Here is a 17,041-nt window from a genome sequence, read left to right as displayed (position 1 = left end):
CTCAGGATGAATCTAGGCATGCAAAAGAGTCACAAGCCAAATAGAGAGAGGAAATAGGAGGTGCTAGATGGAAAAGGAGTAACACCAAGTGTCAGAACCACAGATGAATGTAAATGGGTTAATTTCAGCTATAAGAGCTAGTTGAGACAAGCTTAAGCTAAAGGGTAAGCTTTCATAATTAATAACAAGTTTCCATGTCGTATTTGTGAGCTGGTGGCCCAAAGAAAAACCTGACTACACACACTGCCAATTAAAAGATCACTGTTGTCAGAGGAATAAAGAATGAATTCATATGTCTGTGCAGAAGAGGGTCCTAGGCAGGGGGATGGAGACAGCAGAAGGTGAAGAGGCTATGGGAGCTTGAGTGTGGTGTTAGAGTATAAACAGCGTGTGAAGCAGTCTCGTGTAGGCTGTTGGAGCCCCAGCCCACCGAGACGGTCATACAGTACAACACAGACCTTGTGTGGGGTGTGGAAAACTGGGTGGAATGATGTCTTCTACATGCTTCTCTTCAGGCTTGAGGAGTCAGAACATGAGCAGGGTGGGGAAGATGTTAGCGGGTGAGAAAGGGAGACTGCTAAAGTTGTTAGCCAGCTGCCTGCAGATTGATGATCGGATAGGTAAACATATTAAGACTAACAGATGCCAGGTTTCTCAGCACTGTCTAAGAGAGCTGCAGACAAGGAAAGGGAGAATGCCAGAACAGAATGAACTACAAATATTAGTAACCTCCTAGCTTTTCAGTATGGATAGACAACTAGAAAGACCTGTACAGTGTGCTGTTGTCTGTATACTGTGTATGCTTCCTACTGTAGTTATTCCAACACCCTGGGAACAGAGTCGGATCCCAAACACATGTATCTAGAGATTGCACCCTGTTTCCTAAATTGCTTCTCCTCACAGAAGAAGACAGTTCTCTTCAGAGAAGTAATAGCTAGAAGACTGAGGGAGGGGAAACATGGAAACATTTTGTGTCACAAAGCAACGGAATCTCCAAAGAATAAGGGGATCCTGACAGAAAGTGGGGGGGGGGTTAAGAAAGGAAATATCCCTTCCCCACTCCTGCAGCTCCTTTAAACAATGCTTGGCACACACTGAAAAACTGCTGCTCCATGATCACCTTTAAAATACAAATGTTCAACTGTCTCACGCCAAGTCAGTTACGTTCCCACCTTAAATCTTGAGATGGCACTTTCAACTTATCTGAAACTGCCAATGTAAATAGGCCAGGGCCAACAGTACCCACATTGGAAACACTCTTTGTAATATTTTGGCACGCCTTTACATGTGATTGGTTATTATTTACCATTGCAATAATCTGTTCAATCACTAAGAAACACATTTAACTGCTTGTACCCCATACGGCACTGTGATAGAGTTGGGGGACATGGGAGTTCTAGGAGACACTAGTCTAGGAGATGTGTGTACATCTTGGTAGAAGGTTACCCCAAAATCTGAATGTTTGTCAGGAGCTTGCAAATAATTATGTTCAACTTTTGGTGGAAATGAGAATCTGGTTATTTAGGTGCCTTAAACAATTACGTTTAAATTTTCCCAAAGTGTGCACTGCAACCCCCTAGTCTCAGCATTCAAGAAGAGTACTATTCATTGCTGATTTTAAAACAAAATAAAATAACCGATTTCATAATAGTCTAGTTTATTCCTCTCTTCCTAGTGTGTGAGAGGAGTCAGACAAGTAGGAATGCATTCAGTACTTTTTAACTACTTTGGGGGTGCTTAACCAATAGTTGATGGTTTCAATCAGCACATCTTCAGGGCTTCAAATGCCTCCTTTTGTTCAACACCCTTGGTTAATCCTTCTGTCAATCTTGAGCTCATGAACCATGGGATAGGTGTTGGAGGAAAATGAGGACCGGGAGGAGCATAATGTGCTTGTTTGTCCTCTAGGGGGAGCTATGACTTCACTGAAAATTTTCCACCCACTATATTTATTATTTGGGAATTTCAAATAATAAATGCACCCCCGATAACTCACCTCCCAGTCCTCCCAGGTCTGGTATGCACCCCAATTTTTGTCATCTTTCCCCTTCAAAGAAGAAGAAAGAAAGAAAACAATAAAAAAACCAAGTTCAATTTGTGTTGCCCATAAACTCACAGGTGCCAGCCAGGGGCCAGCCCCGTGAAGAAAACAACTGAAGGCTTCTTGTAGGGGAAGGACTCGGTTTTCACCGAAACTCTTGAGGTTATTGATGGAGGTAGGTGAGCAGGGAGGATGGGAAGGGAGTTGCGCAGAAAGTAAAGCATCTGGCTCTCTGTTTCTTGCTCTGGTTCTTGCATCTGGAGATGATATTAGTACAAGTCAAAGATACTGGGACTTCTTGAACCTGTAGGGTATTGTTCCTGAAGGCTCTCTGCATGTCTCTTTTCCATTTGCAGGTTCGGACTGCTCAGAGGTGTTCCCAGTGGGGATGGGGTGCAGCTTATTCCTCTCTGTCCCCTCTCATCGCTCACTGAGGTGCTTCTTACTTTGTTATCAAATTACTGTGTCTTGAAATGATGTACAGTTGACTTCAGAAAAGGCTCTGATGAACAATGAGGCTGCCTTTCTTAGGATGATGAGTCCATTGGAAGCAAAAGGAAGGGTGTCTATCCAAAGGAACTGAATCTGTATCGGGGGAGAAAGAGGTAGTACAAAGCAGAAAGAAGAAAGGGTGCACCATTTGCTGGTGCAAGGGACTGTCTAAGAAACCTCAGGAGGCAGCTGGGTACGGTAGGTGTGGGAGCCTATGCATGTATAATCACCCTGACAATCATAAAAGGCAGAGAGGAAGTGTGAACTGAAACCACCTAACAGAAAGAGGGGGCACCCAAATAAACCCTCTCACAGGGTCGGTAAAAGGTAGCTAGACAGGCAGGACCCAAAGAAGGAGGCATCAATCCCATCCTGTGTGGACACTGCAATGGGTTTTTGGTTCTTCAGCTGCCTGGCCCTTTGTCTCCTGGTGGTAGGTGAGTCTTAGCCTTGATCCATACATGTCTGTATTTTCCACGGAGAAGCCTTTTGTAATTAACTTGAGTATTAAATTTTGTTTCTTATCCTCACAGGTCCAGTGGACCCTAGAATTACCCAGACACCAAAACATCTGGTGGCAGTCACAGGGAATGAAAGAACCCTGAAATGTAAACAGCATCTAGGTCACAATGCTATGTACTGGTATAGACAAAGCGCTAAAAGGTCCCTAGAGCTCATGTTTTCCTATAACTATCAAGCACTTGTTGAAAACCAGACTATCCAAAGTCGCTTCCAACCTCACAGTCCAGAGAAATCCGACTTAGATCTTCAGATCTTCGCCCTGGAACCTGACGACTCGGCCACATATTTCTGCGCCAGCAGCCAAGACACAGCCCTGCAGAACTAATGCCCTCCTATACACAAACCTCCTCAGTCTATCCAGGAAACTGTTGGCTGTACCGGGTCTGCCCGAGCCCCAAGACTCCGTCAGTAGTCCACAGGACTCAAATAGAAACCTCAGACCACAACACCTGCCAATCAGATATCACAGTGCCAAATCCAATGCTTGCACAACAGCAGTCTGACTTGAGTAAGACAGGGTCTACAGTTAAATAAGGGACTGACAAACTCAATTTTAAGTTGTTTCAAGGGCTTGTAGTCCTGAGAAATCTTTTATCAACCACTTAACTATTCTTAGCAATCCTCTTCCCATCTGTGCTCCCATGTGACTTCTCTTTGTAAGAAGAGCCTGTACCTCAGTCCTCATTCTGGCTCCAAGTTTGCTTACACATTCTCCTTGACACTCTGTCTCCTCCCATGTCCTCTTTGAGTTCCTATATCCCAGGAAAATCACTTCTTATTCAATCTGTACTGCTACTGGATTTTCTCTCCTTGCTTATGGTCGGGTTCTCAACTCTCACTTTTTCTCCCATTGGGGCTTTTTACAATTTCATGCTTGACTTTTTCTTTGCATCTCTTTAATCTTCATGCTCAATCCTTGTACTCTGTTGTAGAGTCTGATGCCTCTGAATTGTTGCTCACCACCGTAACAAAGAGGAAAATCTCCTGAGATTTCTGAGAAAGCTTTAACTCTTGGGACGTCCTTGATGAACCCCAATTTCCCACTAATTACTTCAGGTAATGCCCTCTATCTTGTGTGCAACATCAGATCTTATAGGCAGAACAGAATCCTGAATCCTTGGTGTCTGGTATATGAATGGTACTGTTTGTTCCTTTCTCCCATAGAGGGCGCTCTATTACCACTCACCAGTAACTGTCAGACCTTGCCTAGGCCATAGGAGCTTAGTATGTCCTGCCTGTTTCTTATGCCCAGTTGCTCAAGCTAAGAGAAGCTACATTCCTGTTGTGACCCAACTATGGATATTTGGCTTCTATGTTGGATACTTTTTAGTCTCCTGAAAACAGGTGGATTCTTAAGAATCCTAGACAGTTTTCATTTCATACTGAAACAATTTTAAACCATTTTTTAACCTTCTTTCTCTTTCTACAGGACACACAGGACCCAGCGTCATACAGATCCCAAGTCATCAAGTGATACATGAGGGACAGATGGTGACCCTCAGTTGTGACCCTGTCTCTAATCACCTGTACTTCTATTGGTATAAACTGATCTTGGGACAGAAGATAGAGTTTCTGGTTTCTTTCTACAATGGTAAACCTATGGACAAGTCTAAGCTATTCAAGGAGGATCGGTTTTCAGTAGAAAGGCAAGAAAATTCATATTTCACTCTGAAGATACAGCCCACAACGCTGGAGGACTCAGCCGTGTACTTCTGTGCCAGCAGCTTAGCCACAGCCTTGCAAAAACACCGTCTTCCTGTACACAAACCCGCATGTGCCTGTCTCTTTCCTTGCTTCCCCCAGAGAAGCAAGTCTGTTTATATTTTATTGCAGTTATTTTTAAACAGATATTTATCTGAAATTAAATAATCAAGATAGTCTATCTCATTTAGGGATGGTTAGAGGACATGGGATATACAGATTTTCTACAGACACCACCCTGTGTCTGACTGAGAAATAAACTTGAGAAAAATCAATCTCTTAGCAATAACTGAGTGACTCATACTTTCATTTTCCCCTCCATTTTAATTGCATTGGAATGTTTTGTTTGTTTTATTAGTAGTAGTTGATAAAGTATTTTAACCCATAAGGTAGAAGTAGGGTCACTGCTCCCCTCATAATCACTCATAGTGACTTAGGGACCACATTATAGTTCCTGACCCTGTACTAATCATATCAGTCAGATAAGAAATTCTGGTTTATGAGATAGAGGGGTATCAGGATCCAGCCTCCAAAGAGTTTACATGTTCCAGGGTAGGGCCTGTGGATTAGAAAAATTAGGTAGGAGGAAGAAATGCGGAGACATACGATAGAACCAGGAGGACAATGCAGTGAATACTGAATATGGCCATGTTTATTTTCCATATGTTTATTTACCCCAATCCAAAAAGGTGGAAAGAAAGCAAAGATTACTTTAACATGACACAATGAACAAGCAGAGCAATTACGTGCTTCAATACCTGAAACATCATACTACTATATCTAAGTTAAGCATTCTGCTGTTTAGGCAGGATATGCAGTGACCACAGCTTAGACCATGCATGCTGTAGGCAGGCACTTCCTGGGTCAAACCTCCTGTCATATTCTTGAAGGAACAGAAATAGGCTTGAATTTTCAGACCTTTGGTCATGGTGGAATGGATCCACCTCTGCGGGCCATCTCAATAGCCAAAACACCAAGAAACCACACCATAGGTCAAGATATTGTCATTGTAAACACACCTTAAGTCAGACCTCTTGTTAACAACCTAGAAAGATCAAGATAAGTCTAAATTCTCTGACTTTCAGTCAAGGTGGAGCGGACCCACTTCTGTGGCCTCCACATATTCTGTCAAGGTGGAGCGGACCCACTTCTGTGGCCTCCACATCTTCTGTGGGCACCCACAGAGGAGGAAGAAATTATGTCTTCAAACATAAGACCCAGGAAGTACTTCATTGATTCTTAACTGGAAACTTGCTTGGTCTTTTTGTTTCCTTTTAGTTGGAAACAAGAAGGTAAGGATGAAAAAAAAAATGGAGTTTCTATAAATAGATGCTATATAAATTGAGTTTATAAAAACAGATGATCATATGGTCGCAAATTTGCTGCTCCACACTGGGAGCAAGAAAAGGCTGATCTGGAATTTAATGAATTCACTCAAGTTTCTCTAATGTGTCGTGTGGTGATGGTGAAAATTCGGTGATTGAATCTGTCACCGTATGAGACTGCAAATGTACCTAAGGGATCAGAGTCATAAGGCAGACATTTCTCAATCTGTGGGTCACGATTCCTTTGGGGGCATTGAATGACCCTTACCCAGGGGCCTCCTAAGACCATATGCATGTCATATATTGCCATTATGACTTATAACAGTGACAAAATTACAGTTATGAAGTAGCAACAAAAGCTATTTTATGGTGGGGGGGTCACCGCAACATGAGGAACTGTATTAAAGAGGCACAACATTGAGAAACATTGTCGTAAGGAGTAAAGGTTGGGGCCGTCCCACTGAACAAGGAACCACCCACAGAGGAGCAGAGCTAGGCTGAAGGACTAGAATTGCCAGTAGAGGTGGAAGCCAAGGGAGGTCAGGTACCCCTGGTGGCATCAGCTCTGCAGTTTCCTGCTATGGACCTCCCGTGTTTGCAGCTACTGGAGCTGACCTCCACCTCGAAGCCCTGATTATTTGACCTTGGTAAAAGTGTTAACTGCAACATTTAATGCCACCCGCAGCTGCGATGAACGGTTCCATGCAGACTTGTAAACATCTACCCGCTCTATGGGAATGGTGTTTAGGGATGGGTATTGAGTTATAGTAGTGGCCTGGGTGGCCCTTATGCAGGTACAGCCTGAAAGGGTGAGACTGGTGGATCACAGGTTTCCCAGTAGACTTATTCTGTGGAAATCTTTGTTTGACAGTTGAACCACCTGCCTATACCAATGGTCCAATTAACATGCTTTCATTTGTGTTTTTCTCTTTTTCTGTTTCTCTCGTTTGGTCTGGGCAGTTTCAACTTACCATCCATCCTACATATTCTTTTAAACTTTACCAATTTTATTTGTAAAGAATTATATTGAATGTGTATATTAGGCAGTTAGTATAACTCAGTTCAGAATTTCCATTTAGATCATAATTACAGTGTCAAGTTGTCTGCTAAAATTCTCTATTATATTTATCTTATTTTAAATATGTAATGTTCTATATTTATTTTACTAAAACATTACCTATTTAAAAACCAGTGACTAATAACGGTAACATCTAAACTGTTTGAAATCCCTTTTTGTCTGTTGTCATGTCTTGGTTTGTGATGATATTATCTTGTTTCCTCATATACCAAGTAACTCATGTGAATGTTCAAGTACATGAACAATTAGAGACAATCTGAGGCTCTGAATGATTTCATTTTCCTCTTGAAAGGACTGAGATTGCCTCTGCTACAAAGTTCTAAGAGAGGCAGATCATCTCATTGAACTGATGATTGAGCTAAATTAAAGCTGGGCTCTGAAGAGTCCCTGGGACCACTGTTAACTCCTAGTCTTAAATGCTCAGTGTTTTAAGTTTTAAACAATGTTTTGAGTATTTAGTAGCATTATTGACATGAAATTCATATAAAAAGAGTATTATTAAAATGTGCAATTTCACAGGTTTTAACAAATTCGTGGATCTGTGCCAGTGTCACCATGGTCTGACTCTAAAACATTTTCGTTGTTCTCAAAATTTGCTTCTGCTCATTTTCAATGGTTCCCTGTTCCTGTCTGCAGGCCCAAGGCCCGGGGCTTTCCTAGGGTCATGTTGATCCGTAGCACTGAACATACATGTTATTCTACACATCCAAGAGTTACTGGTTGCGTTTTGAAGCACCCACTCTCCCAGCCTTTTGTTTCCATCAGTCATTTAGCAGATTACACTAGATCGGGAAATGGTCTTAAGGCACAGCATCTATCAGAGTTATAGTTGCTCTCACCTTTTGGTCTTTTGTGCCCTTACTCTCTTTGTGCCCACCAATGCCTCCAGACATGGATCATTCCTTTTGTAACAAACTTTTCTGGTTGACTTTGCTGTGAACATTGTAATAATCCAATCCAGCTTTGAAAGCCAGGGTATGTTCTGAGCATGCTAGCATTTGGAGTGGAAATGCCCTTAAGAAAATACTGCACGTACTGGCTTTGTGGGAGCCTAGGCAGTTTGGATACTCCTCTTACTAGACCGGGATGGAGGTGGATGGTCTTTGGACTTCCCACAGGGCAGGGAACCTTGATTGCTCTTAGGGCTGACGAGGGAGGGGGACTTGATTGGGGGAGGGAAATGGGAGGTGGTGGTGGGGAGGAGGCAGAAATCTTTAATAAATAAATAAATAAATAAAAATAAAAATAAAAGAAAATAAGGAGTCAGACCTCCAGCAACTTGTTCCAGCATATAAACTCATCTGAAGATATTGGGCTTTAGTTACTGGAGGCTATCCTCTCTTGTTTTCCACATTTGGAGAGGGACTCTTTAGGGTCTTATGGCATACTGATGCATGTTCACTTCTGATAAGTCTTTACTCTCACTATTCATCAGTGTGTATCCCTGACTCTAAGACCTCTGCCACCCACTTACCCTAGTTTAGAACATTTGAATGACAGGTCCCTATATGTTGTATAAAATGTGGAACCTGGTCAATAATTCAGGCCATCAAGAAATGCTTACACAAAAGTACTCCCCCCCGCATACACACACTCTCACAAATGTGGAACCCTCAATGTCTAGTTGAGAACTCAAACATCATTTGCAGCATCTGTGAATCAGATATTTTCTCTCAAATTATGAACACCAAGAGAATAACCACCCAATAGTTACATTTCAGTCTCTGCTGCCCAACTTATCACTCTTGGGTTTTGGAGGAGAAATTGTATGCCAAGGGCATGGCAGGAGAAAGCTGACCTAACTCATGGGAATTCACTGACTCTAGACCAACAGCTGGGGAGCCTGCATGGTCCCAAACTAGGTCCCCTCCAAGGGTGACAGTTTGTGTATCCTGGACTGTTTGTGAGACCCTGGCAGTGGGACCAAGATCTATTCCTAGTTCATGCGCTGGCTTTTTGGAGCCACTCCATATGGTAGAGTGCTTTTCAGGGAGAGGGTTTTGGTCCTGTCTCTACCGAATGTTGACTCCCCATGGAAGGCCTTACCCTTTCTGGGAGCTAGGTAGGAAGGAGGTGGGAGGGGGGGAGAACAGGAGGAGAGGACAGAGGGGAAACTGTGGTTGGTATGTAAACAAATGAAAAATTTAAAAAAATAACTTGGGCATGCCCCTGGCTCTCATAGCTTACCCCCATGCATGGGCATCAGCGCATGTACTTTGATCTCTCAGGCTGCGGCTGCGTGGGAGAGGGACATTGGGTCAGACTTGTGTCCTCTGTGTACAAAGGCTCTTTCTGTTTTCCCATGAAAGGTGCTTCTGAAGCCAAGGGTGCCAAAGGACAATGACACCCCTCCTCTAGCGGCACCCCAGGATGCTCTTTTCTTCCTGATGACCTTAGTCAGGCCCTGGATGGCTCCGTTCCCACCTTCCTGCTTATTCACTGGGCAACGCTTTTTCGGATGTTGTCTATTGAGAAATCAGTTTGAGACGAGAATGCCTTGGACCAATGAAAGTCCCCCTCCCGTGTATATCCCTGCCCCTGGAACCTCTGCCACACACCTTCCCTAGTAACAGTGGAAAGGCTAAATTCTAAAACTTTTTTGTCCAATTTTCTTTGTTTCCTTTTGCATTTTGTTTGAAGAGTGATAAGCAGTACAAGAAAAGGGGGTTTATTCATTGTGCTCACATTGGGAAGAGGGCCAAAAGATGCAGTGACTCCCCAAGTCCATCCGCAGGCTTCCGATAAAAAGTTTGGTCTTAGTTTTAAAGGGAGGGCCAGAGGTGTACAAATTCTAGTAGTCCCTATGGAAACCAAGGTTAGAATGCTTTTTTACCCAGTGGCCACAAGGAGGAGCTGTGACTCTGAGATTCAGACTTCTGAGGACAGTGCGGGAGAACCCACTAACCAGTTAGGAGAGGGTTAAGAAAAACTGACTTCTTTAGAGCATGGGAAAGTGTGGTCGGCAGAGGCTGTGAGCCAGTGATGCCAAGTGTAGGGCTAAACACAGACCTCTCTGCACTGAAATTTCAGCAGATGGCCTGGCTGACTTCTTGCACGTGACCCTGCAAGGGATTAGAAAGTAGAATTTGGGGTGCCAAGGCTGGGAACAAACCGTGAGGTACAGGTGGAGAGCCCATCCCTGAAAGGAATAAACAAAGCTCTGGGAGCTGGGCTTACCCCTCCAGTCTAGTCTAGTCCCGTCCAGTCTTGCATGGTGCGAGCTCCTATGCCGAGCAAAGCACACTGCAGACCAGGGGCTCCTCGGGACACTTGAAGATAAAATAGAAATCTACTAGTTAGGCCACAAGAGACAAGAATCTCCGTGCTTTTCCTCTCGCTCCACACCATCAAGGAATTGTACTAGGGAAGTCTTGTCGCCGTTCATCTGCTGGGGGTGGTGTGGGGTGGGTGGTCCTCTCTATTCTTGAAGCACGAACATTCACACAACAGTAAGAAACATGTCTTCTGCATTTAAGAAAATGTTCTATCAAAATAGCGGCAACAGCAGCAAAAGATAGCAGGAACACACCCCTGTGTGGACTCTATTTTCATTCTGTCTCTACCTACAAATACCCGTGGGACGAGGGCTAACATTTCTGATGCTGTCAAGATATACAGAGATAGAGAAGCAGGTGGCCTTGACTGTCACCCAGGACACAGGTCTGAGACGATGTGTTTTTACTCAAGGCTCTATCTTATCTTTAAAGCATTTGGAATTGCTCTTGCTTCTAATCCAAGAATGTCATAAAATTACATTTTCTGTGGGCAGATGCTAGGCAGCAGAAGGAAGTTCTAGGCTGCTTTCCCATGCTGCCATATACATCCCACCATCCTGCACAAAGGGAGCATTTGACCAAATCGTTGAACTGGAAAATGATCTTTTCTGTAAAGGTTAACGTTGTACCTTATCTTAGAGGGGAACAAAGAAATATACCGAAGATTGCCAGCTCAATTTTCTAAGTTGAAATCTAAATCATTTTCTGTGTTATAAACTGCATTCAAAATCTGCTCAAAATTACAAACATCAGAAAAAACAAGCACACGCACGTCTAACATCAAAACGAATATTTAATACTGGCGATCTTTAATTTAGGGCATGGAAATTCATAATCTTCTGGATTTTTCTCATTAATAGTTGTATAACATAAAATATCTACAGCTTCTTCCCAATAATGAGAATAAGGTAAAATATAACCATTTTTAAAGCTAATGAAAGGCCTATTTATCATATTATTACAAATCTTTTTAATTGTTCTTTTCAAGATTAAATGCTTAGTGATCCATGCAACAGTACAAAATACAAATGTACTTATTTTAAGAGGACAAATGAGCCTTCAATAGCTAAATAACCAAACAGAACAGCTGATAATTTGTAAAGCTGGAGGACAAATGACAGTAATGTGATGTCTCTTTTGGTTTGGTCTGAAATTTTAACTTAAAAAACTGATCAATAAACCTTCAGGCACGGCATCACATGACAATATGCATGTTGACTTTTACTTGTTTTTTTTTTTGTTTGTTTGTTTGTTTGTTTGCCAATGACAATGTTAATATTTTCCTTTCAGGTCAGAGCCTCTGTAATCTGCTGCCCTGTTCCTTGTTCCTTAGGGAAACTTAAGAAACAGCCTGAGCACAGGCGACAGGACATCTATGATCACGACATCTCCACGGGCTCCCGCGTCACACTAACCACGTGACAGGACCGGCTGCAGGACTTCCTCCCTCCATCCTGCTCTGCCAGGACACTCTGCGGTGTCCCCGGACTTCTCAGTGGAGGGCATTCTGATGGAAGTCACCCAAAGTAGAAGCGACAATGGACATTTTGGTTCAAAGTGGATGACTTCATATTCAGAACAGATGAGAATATACTATATTTTCCCTGCTGGGATACACACTCTCCAGCATGGCTAAATATAAGGAACTTAAAAGCAGCCAAATTCAGGATCAGTGACGAAAATAAGCACCTGGCTGCCGTTCAGTCCACTTCCTGCTGGTTTTGGTTCTTCTCTGTCCTTCTACCCCACCCCCACTGCTCCTATTTCTTTCTATTATTTTTAGGTGACAGCCAAGTGACAATCACTTCATTTCCATCCCCCCCCTTATTTATTTATTTATTTATTTATTTATTTATTTATTTATTTATTTATTTATTTATTTATTCTGAAGCCTGGCCCTTACCAGGGATAGGTCCTCTCCGTTCAGGCCTCCCCTCATCCACCTTGGCTAGTTCTATCAGGAAAGAAACTATACAACGAGATTTCCTTCCTCCTATCCTTCTGCAGTTATTGGAAAATAGTAACAAATTCATCTTCCTTTTTTATTTCTTAATAGAAACATTTAACAGTACTTAGAACTAACATTGCCTGATATGAAAAACAGATTTTTTTCTTCTCTTTTTTTTTTTTTTTTTTTTAGATCAGGATTATTTCAGCATCCTTTCCAGGGGCTGTCCACCTGACTGTGCCAAGAATATTTGCAGAAAATTACTTAAAAGGCACATAATTACTTAAAATCTACTCTTCAAGAGTTTTCACTTCTTTGTGCGGTTGTGACCACCAATGTGACCTGTCTCTTACAATGTTCACCCCACTGCTCTCTTCCTTGTTTCCTTTTCTTTCCTATTATTTTCATTACTCCCTCTCTTTCTCTGTCTGATTCTCCAACTTAACCTCTTTTTCCTTTCCCCTTCTTCCCCCTCCTTGTCTTCCTTTCCTTCTCCTGACTTCTCCCTCTTTCTGCTTCCTTGCTTCCTCCTCTGAAACATTTCTCATGTAAGCTTTGTAATGCACTGAAAGCACTAATGAATGCTCCCAGAACTTGAAAATTATTTTTAGTCCACTCTTTTGCAGATGAGAAAGTGGGATGCTGTATAAAGTGTTTTAAAATGAATTCCTGACTTTCTCATAGAATAAACTTTATATTCTTGATCCACAGGTAATTGGTATATTTTCTAAATTTGTTTTTATTAAGTAGGACTTTGTTTTTTAACTCTTGCTGGCCTGGTACTCACCTTATGGCTAGTTTGGCCTTGAACTCAACAATTTTCTGTCTCAGCCTTCTGAGTGCTGGGATTATAGGAGTTAGGACTCCACACCTGGATTCCATTCTATTTATTCCTTTGAGAATATTAATATCCTAAGAATGAGATGATTTTTGTGTTTCTTTGCACTGCTTTGGCATTTAATGTCTGAAAAGTAGGCTGCACTTGACCTTTCTGGAAGGTTCGTAGTTATTCTTCTCATGTGGGATGTCCTTCTGTATATCTCCATCTACACTCTTCTTTCTTTCACATCTGTAGCCGTATTCTAGTTCTGTGCTCATTAAAGTGCACGTGAACCATCCAGGTTTCTGTTGGTCATACTACCAATGCTTGTCTTTTTCTGTCTGTGTCTCAGTTTTTCTCCACTTCTCTGCCTCTGCCTTTGTATCAGTCTATGCCTTTGTGTGCCTGCACCCCTCCGCGTGTGTGTGTGTGTGTGTGTGTGTGTGTGTGAGAGAGAGAGAGAGAGAGAGAGAGAGAGAGAGAGAGAGACTGTCTGTCTGTCTATCTGTCTGTATTTGTGGCTCAAGCGCCTTCCTGGCTTTAGTGGTAGATAGACAAGTCACGTGTCAGCTCTAGCAGAGACTACTGCCTGGTCTGATAGATGCAGAAGAACCTTGAGGTAGGAACTTATCTTGTCTACCCTGACCCAACCATGGGATCCAGGTTCCTACGCTGTATGGCCTTCTGCCTCTTGGGAGTAGGTGAGTTGTTGAGTTCCTGGGTAAGGAGATCTGTTCCTGTTTGAGTCCCTTGAGCATGCCTACTTCTGAAATTTTCCTAAATTCTGATTATATTTTTCACAGGTCCCCTGGAGACGGCTGTTTTCCAGACTCCACAATATCTTGTCACACAGGTGGGAAATAAAGCATCTCTCAAGTGCGACCAAGATCTGGGCCATGATGTTATGTACTGGTACAAACAAGACTCTAAGCAATCGCTGAAGATTATGTTTATCTACAATAATAAGCAACTCATTTTAAATGAATCGGTTCCAAGTCGCTTCTCACCTCAGTCTCCAGATAAAGCTCATCTGAATCTTCAAGTCAAGCCTGTAGAACCAGATGACTCTTCTGTGTACTTCTGTGCCAGCAGCTATGACACAGCCATGCAAAGCTGTTGCTTCCATGTGCACAAACCCAGCCAGTCAGGAAGCAGTGGGGCCAAGGGTTAACCCACACCTGAGGCTAAAAACAAAACCTCACACTTTCCTAGTGATGTCTTAATAAAGGTAGTATCTAGTAACTAAATGATCAAGTGCAATACACATTTTATATAAGGAAATAGAAGCAACCATGGTGAGTCACCCCAATTAGTCCCCTCTGGAAGTGTATGGGAAGTCATAATGTGGTTGGTTCCATTTCTAACATTTCAGAAATGGACAGAGCTGGAGTTATTCCATCTCAACGTCTCTGGTTTTATAGGTACAGAATGTCATATTACACATTTGAAATGATTTAAACACTACAATACAAAATGACTTTTTAAATATATTAAAACTTTATTTTCTAGTTATCTATGAATATATTTAATTGTCCTGCTAATCTGTGGGTAACGTGGTGTTTTGTTGCTTTCCTCTAGTTGTGGGCCACAGAAGACTGAATAAACCAATTTAGCCTATAAGCTCCACACAAGCTGCATATCTAATTTGACTCCTTGCTGAGTAAGAATTCTGTTGTTGTCAACATCTGCACAGCAGAAATTAGAGTGAGATTTATGGTGTAAATGGGCCACTTCAACCACAGGATGGAGCTGTGATCTCAGGATGTCTCTGAAGCTGGGGCTGGGGAAGGTGAGTCACTGGAGGGTGGGAAAGAGGGAAATGTCACCCATATGGATTTCCTATTAGGTGGAAGCCTCAGTTGTAGACATCTCAAAAACACTAACATCAATTTCTAATTGATTTCCCTTGGTCTAATATCAAATAATGCCTCTTTCAGCATCTTATGTACAGAGTCTTTCTTCTAAACCTAGAGAAGCTCCATACCTTAAATAACATGTGCACAGGCTGTCTCATTTTTTTATGCTCCCTTTGTGTCCTGACCAGTGTCTGGCTTCTGAACAACGCCACCGTCATACACTTCTAATGATGACCAGGCATTCAAAATCATCTAATCATCACTACAAACACCTCCACCTTCCACAAAGTTGGGCCATGCATCTTAAGCATGAACCTAAACAGCGCTTTGAAGGGGCTAATATTTAAAACTCAGTAGGAGAGAAATGAGATCTTTAGAAGAAGAAATGGACTGTATGAGAGAGGGCCGTGGAAGAAGGTGGTGGTAAAGATTTGAACAATACGATTGTAGCTACAAGCAAGGAAACAACTTCTAGAAATACCTCTGAGGGTTAAAAAGTTAATCTGGCATTTTTTTTTTGACATTTATTCATTCCAGCCCAGTAAATTCACCTTCTAGTACCATCTAAGTTGGTTGTGAAAGGGGAAAAAGAAACATCACTTGAAGCTGAAGGAGCTAAAAGGGATAGTGACATCATGAACAAAAGAACCAATCAGTGCCCTAAATAGACCCAGCTCTCTCATCCAGGGTAATTCAACTACACAATACTCATCTGGGACCTGATTCGACCATGAAGTGTGGGCTTCTCTTCTGTATTATCCTATGTCTCCTGGAGACAGGTGAGTCTTGGATCCTACTGGCTCCTAGCTCCAAATTTCTTTATGCTGAAGTCACCACCTTTTTCGTGAACTGTGTCTAAATTTTACCCTTTTCTTCCCACAGCCTTCATGAACACTAAAATTACCCAGACACCAAGATATCTGGTCATGGGAAGAGCAAATAATAAATCTTTGGATTGTGAACAACATCTGGGAAATAATGCTATGTACTGGTATCAACAGAAAGCTGGGAAGCCTCCAGAGCTCATGTTTCTCTACAATCTTAAAAACCTGATTCGAAATGAGACTGTGCCCATTCGTTTCTTACCTGAATGCCCAGACACCTCCAAGTTATTTCTTCACCTGTCTGGCCTGGAGCCAGATGACTCAGCTGTGTATTGGTGTGCGAGCAGCCAGGACACAGCCCTGCAGATTCATCAGCTCTCTGTACACAAACCTACAAGTTCAGGAAACTGTGGGACAACTGAGGGCTTCACTGAACGTTTCCTGGAAGACCTAAGACAGATGTTGTAAACCATAACAGTGCTTTCTAACTCAACCCATGCAGCACCTCTATCTTCCATGGTTGTTTTAGAAGTGGTGCTTCCTTCATTGTGCAGGACTCTCCTGCCAACTGATGAGAGGATAAATATGGGTTTTAATTTTTAAATGATTTTGAATTGTGAGAGAAAATAAACCTGGTAGAAAGCAAATTATTTCAACTAATAATTTACTGAACACCTCAATACATTGTTGACTCAGCACAGGGCTAGAGAGTGAGATGTTTCTCTGAGAGAAGCATCCTGTTTCACACACTTTAGGTTCTGCCATTTCTTTTTTTCCACTTTATCCTACTTTTTAAAATTTTTTTATTGATTTTATTGAGCTATACATTTTTCTTTGTGACCTTCCCTTGCTCTACCCTCCCCTTCTGTCCTCTCCCTTGGTCCCCATACTCCCAATTTACTCAGGAGATCTTGTCTTTTTCTACTTCTCTGGCTCAGTCCTGCTCCCTCAGAGGTCCTTCCCCTGTTCCTGCTCCTATGGAGTTCACTGCTTCAGGCCTTCTCCAGTGGAGGTCACTGGCTCAGGCCTATTTCTGTAAATGTCCCTGGCCTGAGCCCGCTTCTGTGGAGATACCTGGCTTGGGCCCAGTCCTGCAGAGGTCTCTGGCTCAGGCCTCAGTCCTGTCATTTCAAAGCCTCTTCCCTAGTACTCTTGCCAC

The 17,041-nt window shown here is 42.4% G+C and overlaps 3 gene segments (V, D, J or C); all 3 read left to right on the top strand.

Annotated features, from left to right (window-relative positions):
• Positions 1 to 2,921: 2,921 nt before the first annotated feature.
• LOC130889043 (T cell receptor beta variable 3-1-like) lies at positions 2,922 to 3,380 on the top strand. The segment is given in 2 exon segments: positions 2,922 to 2,970; positions 3,067 to 3,380. Coding segments are annotated over 2 exon segments (363 nt in total).
• Positions 3,381 to 13,854: 10,474 nt separating this feature from the next.
• Positions 13,855 to 14,373, top strand: LOC130888978 (T cell receptor beta variable 3-1-like). The segment is given in 2 exon segments: positions 13,855 to 13,903; positions 14,006 to 14,373. Coding segments are annotated over 2 exon segments (417 nt in total).
• Positions 14,374 to 15,788: 1,415 nt separating this feature from the next.
• On the top strand, positions 15,789 to 16,350 carry LOC130888904 (T-cell receptor beta chain V region A20.2.25-like). The segment is given in 2 exon segments: positions 15,789 to 15,837; positions 15,941 to 16,350. Coding segments are annotated over 2 exon segments (459 nt in total).
• The last annotated feature ends 691 nt before the right edge of the window (positions 16,351 to 17,041 follow it).

This window comes from Chionomys nivalis, chromosome 1, assembly GCF_950005125.1.
Source record: "Chionomys nivalis chromosome 1, mChiNiv1.1, whole genome shotgun sequence".
NCBI lineage: Eukaryota > Metazoa > Chordata > Mammalia > Rodentia > Cricetidae > Chionomys > Chionomys nivalis.
The sequence above is the reverse complement of the archived record's forward strand: the minus strand, read 5'-3'. Positions and strand labels throughout refer to the sequence as shown.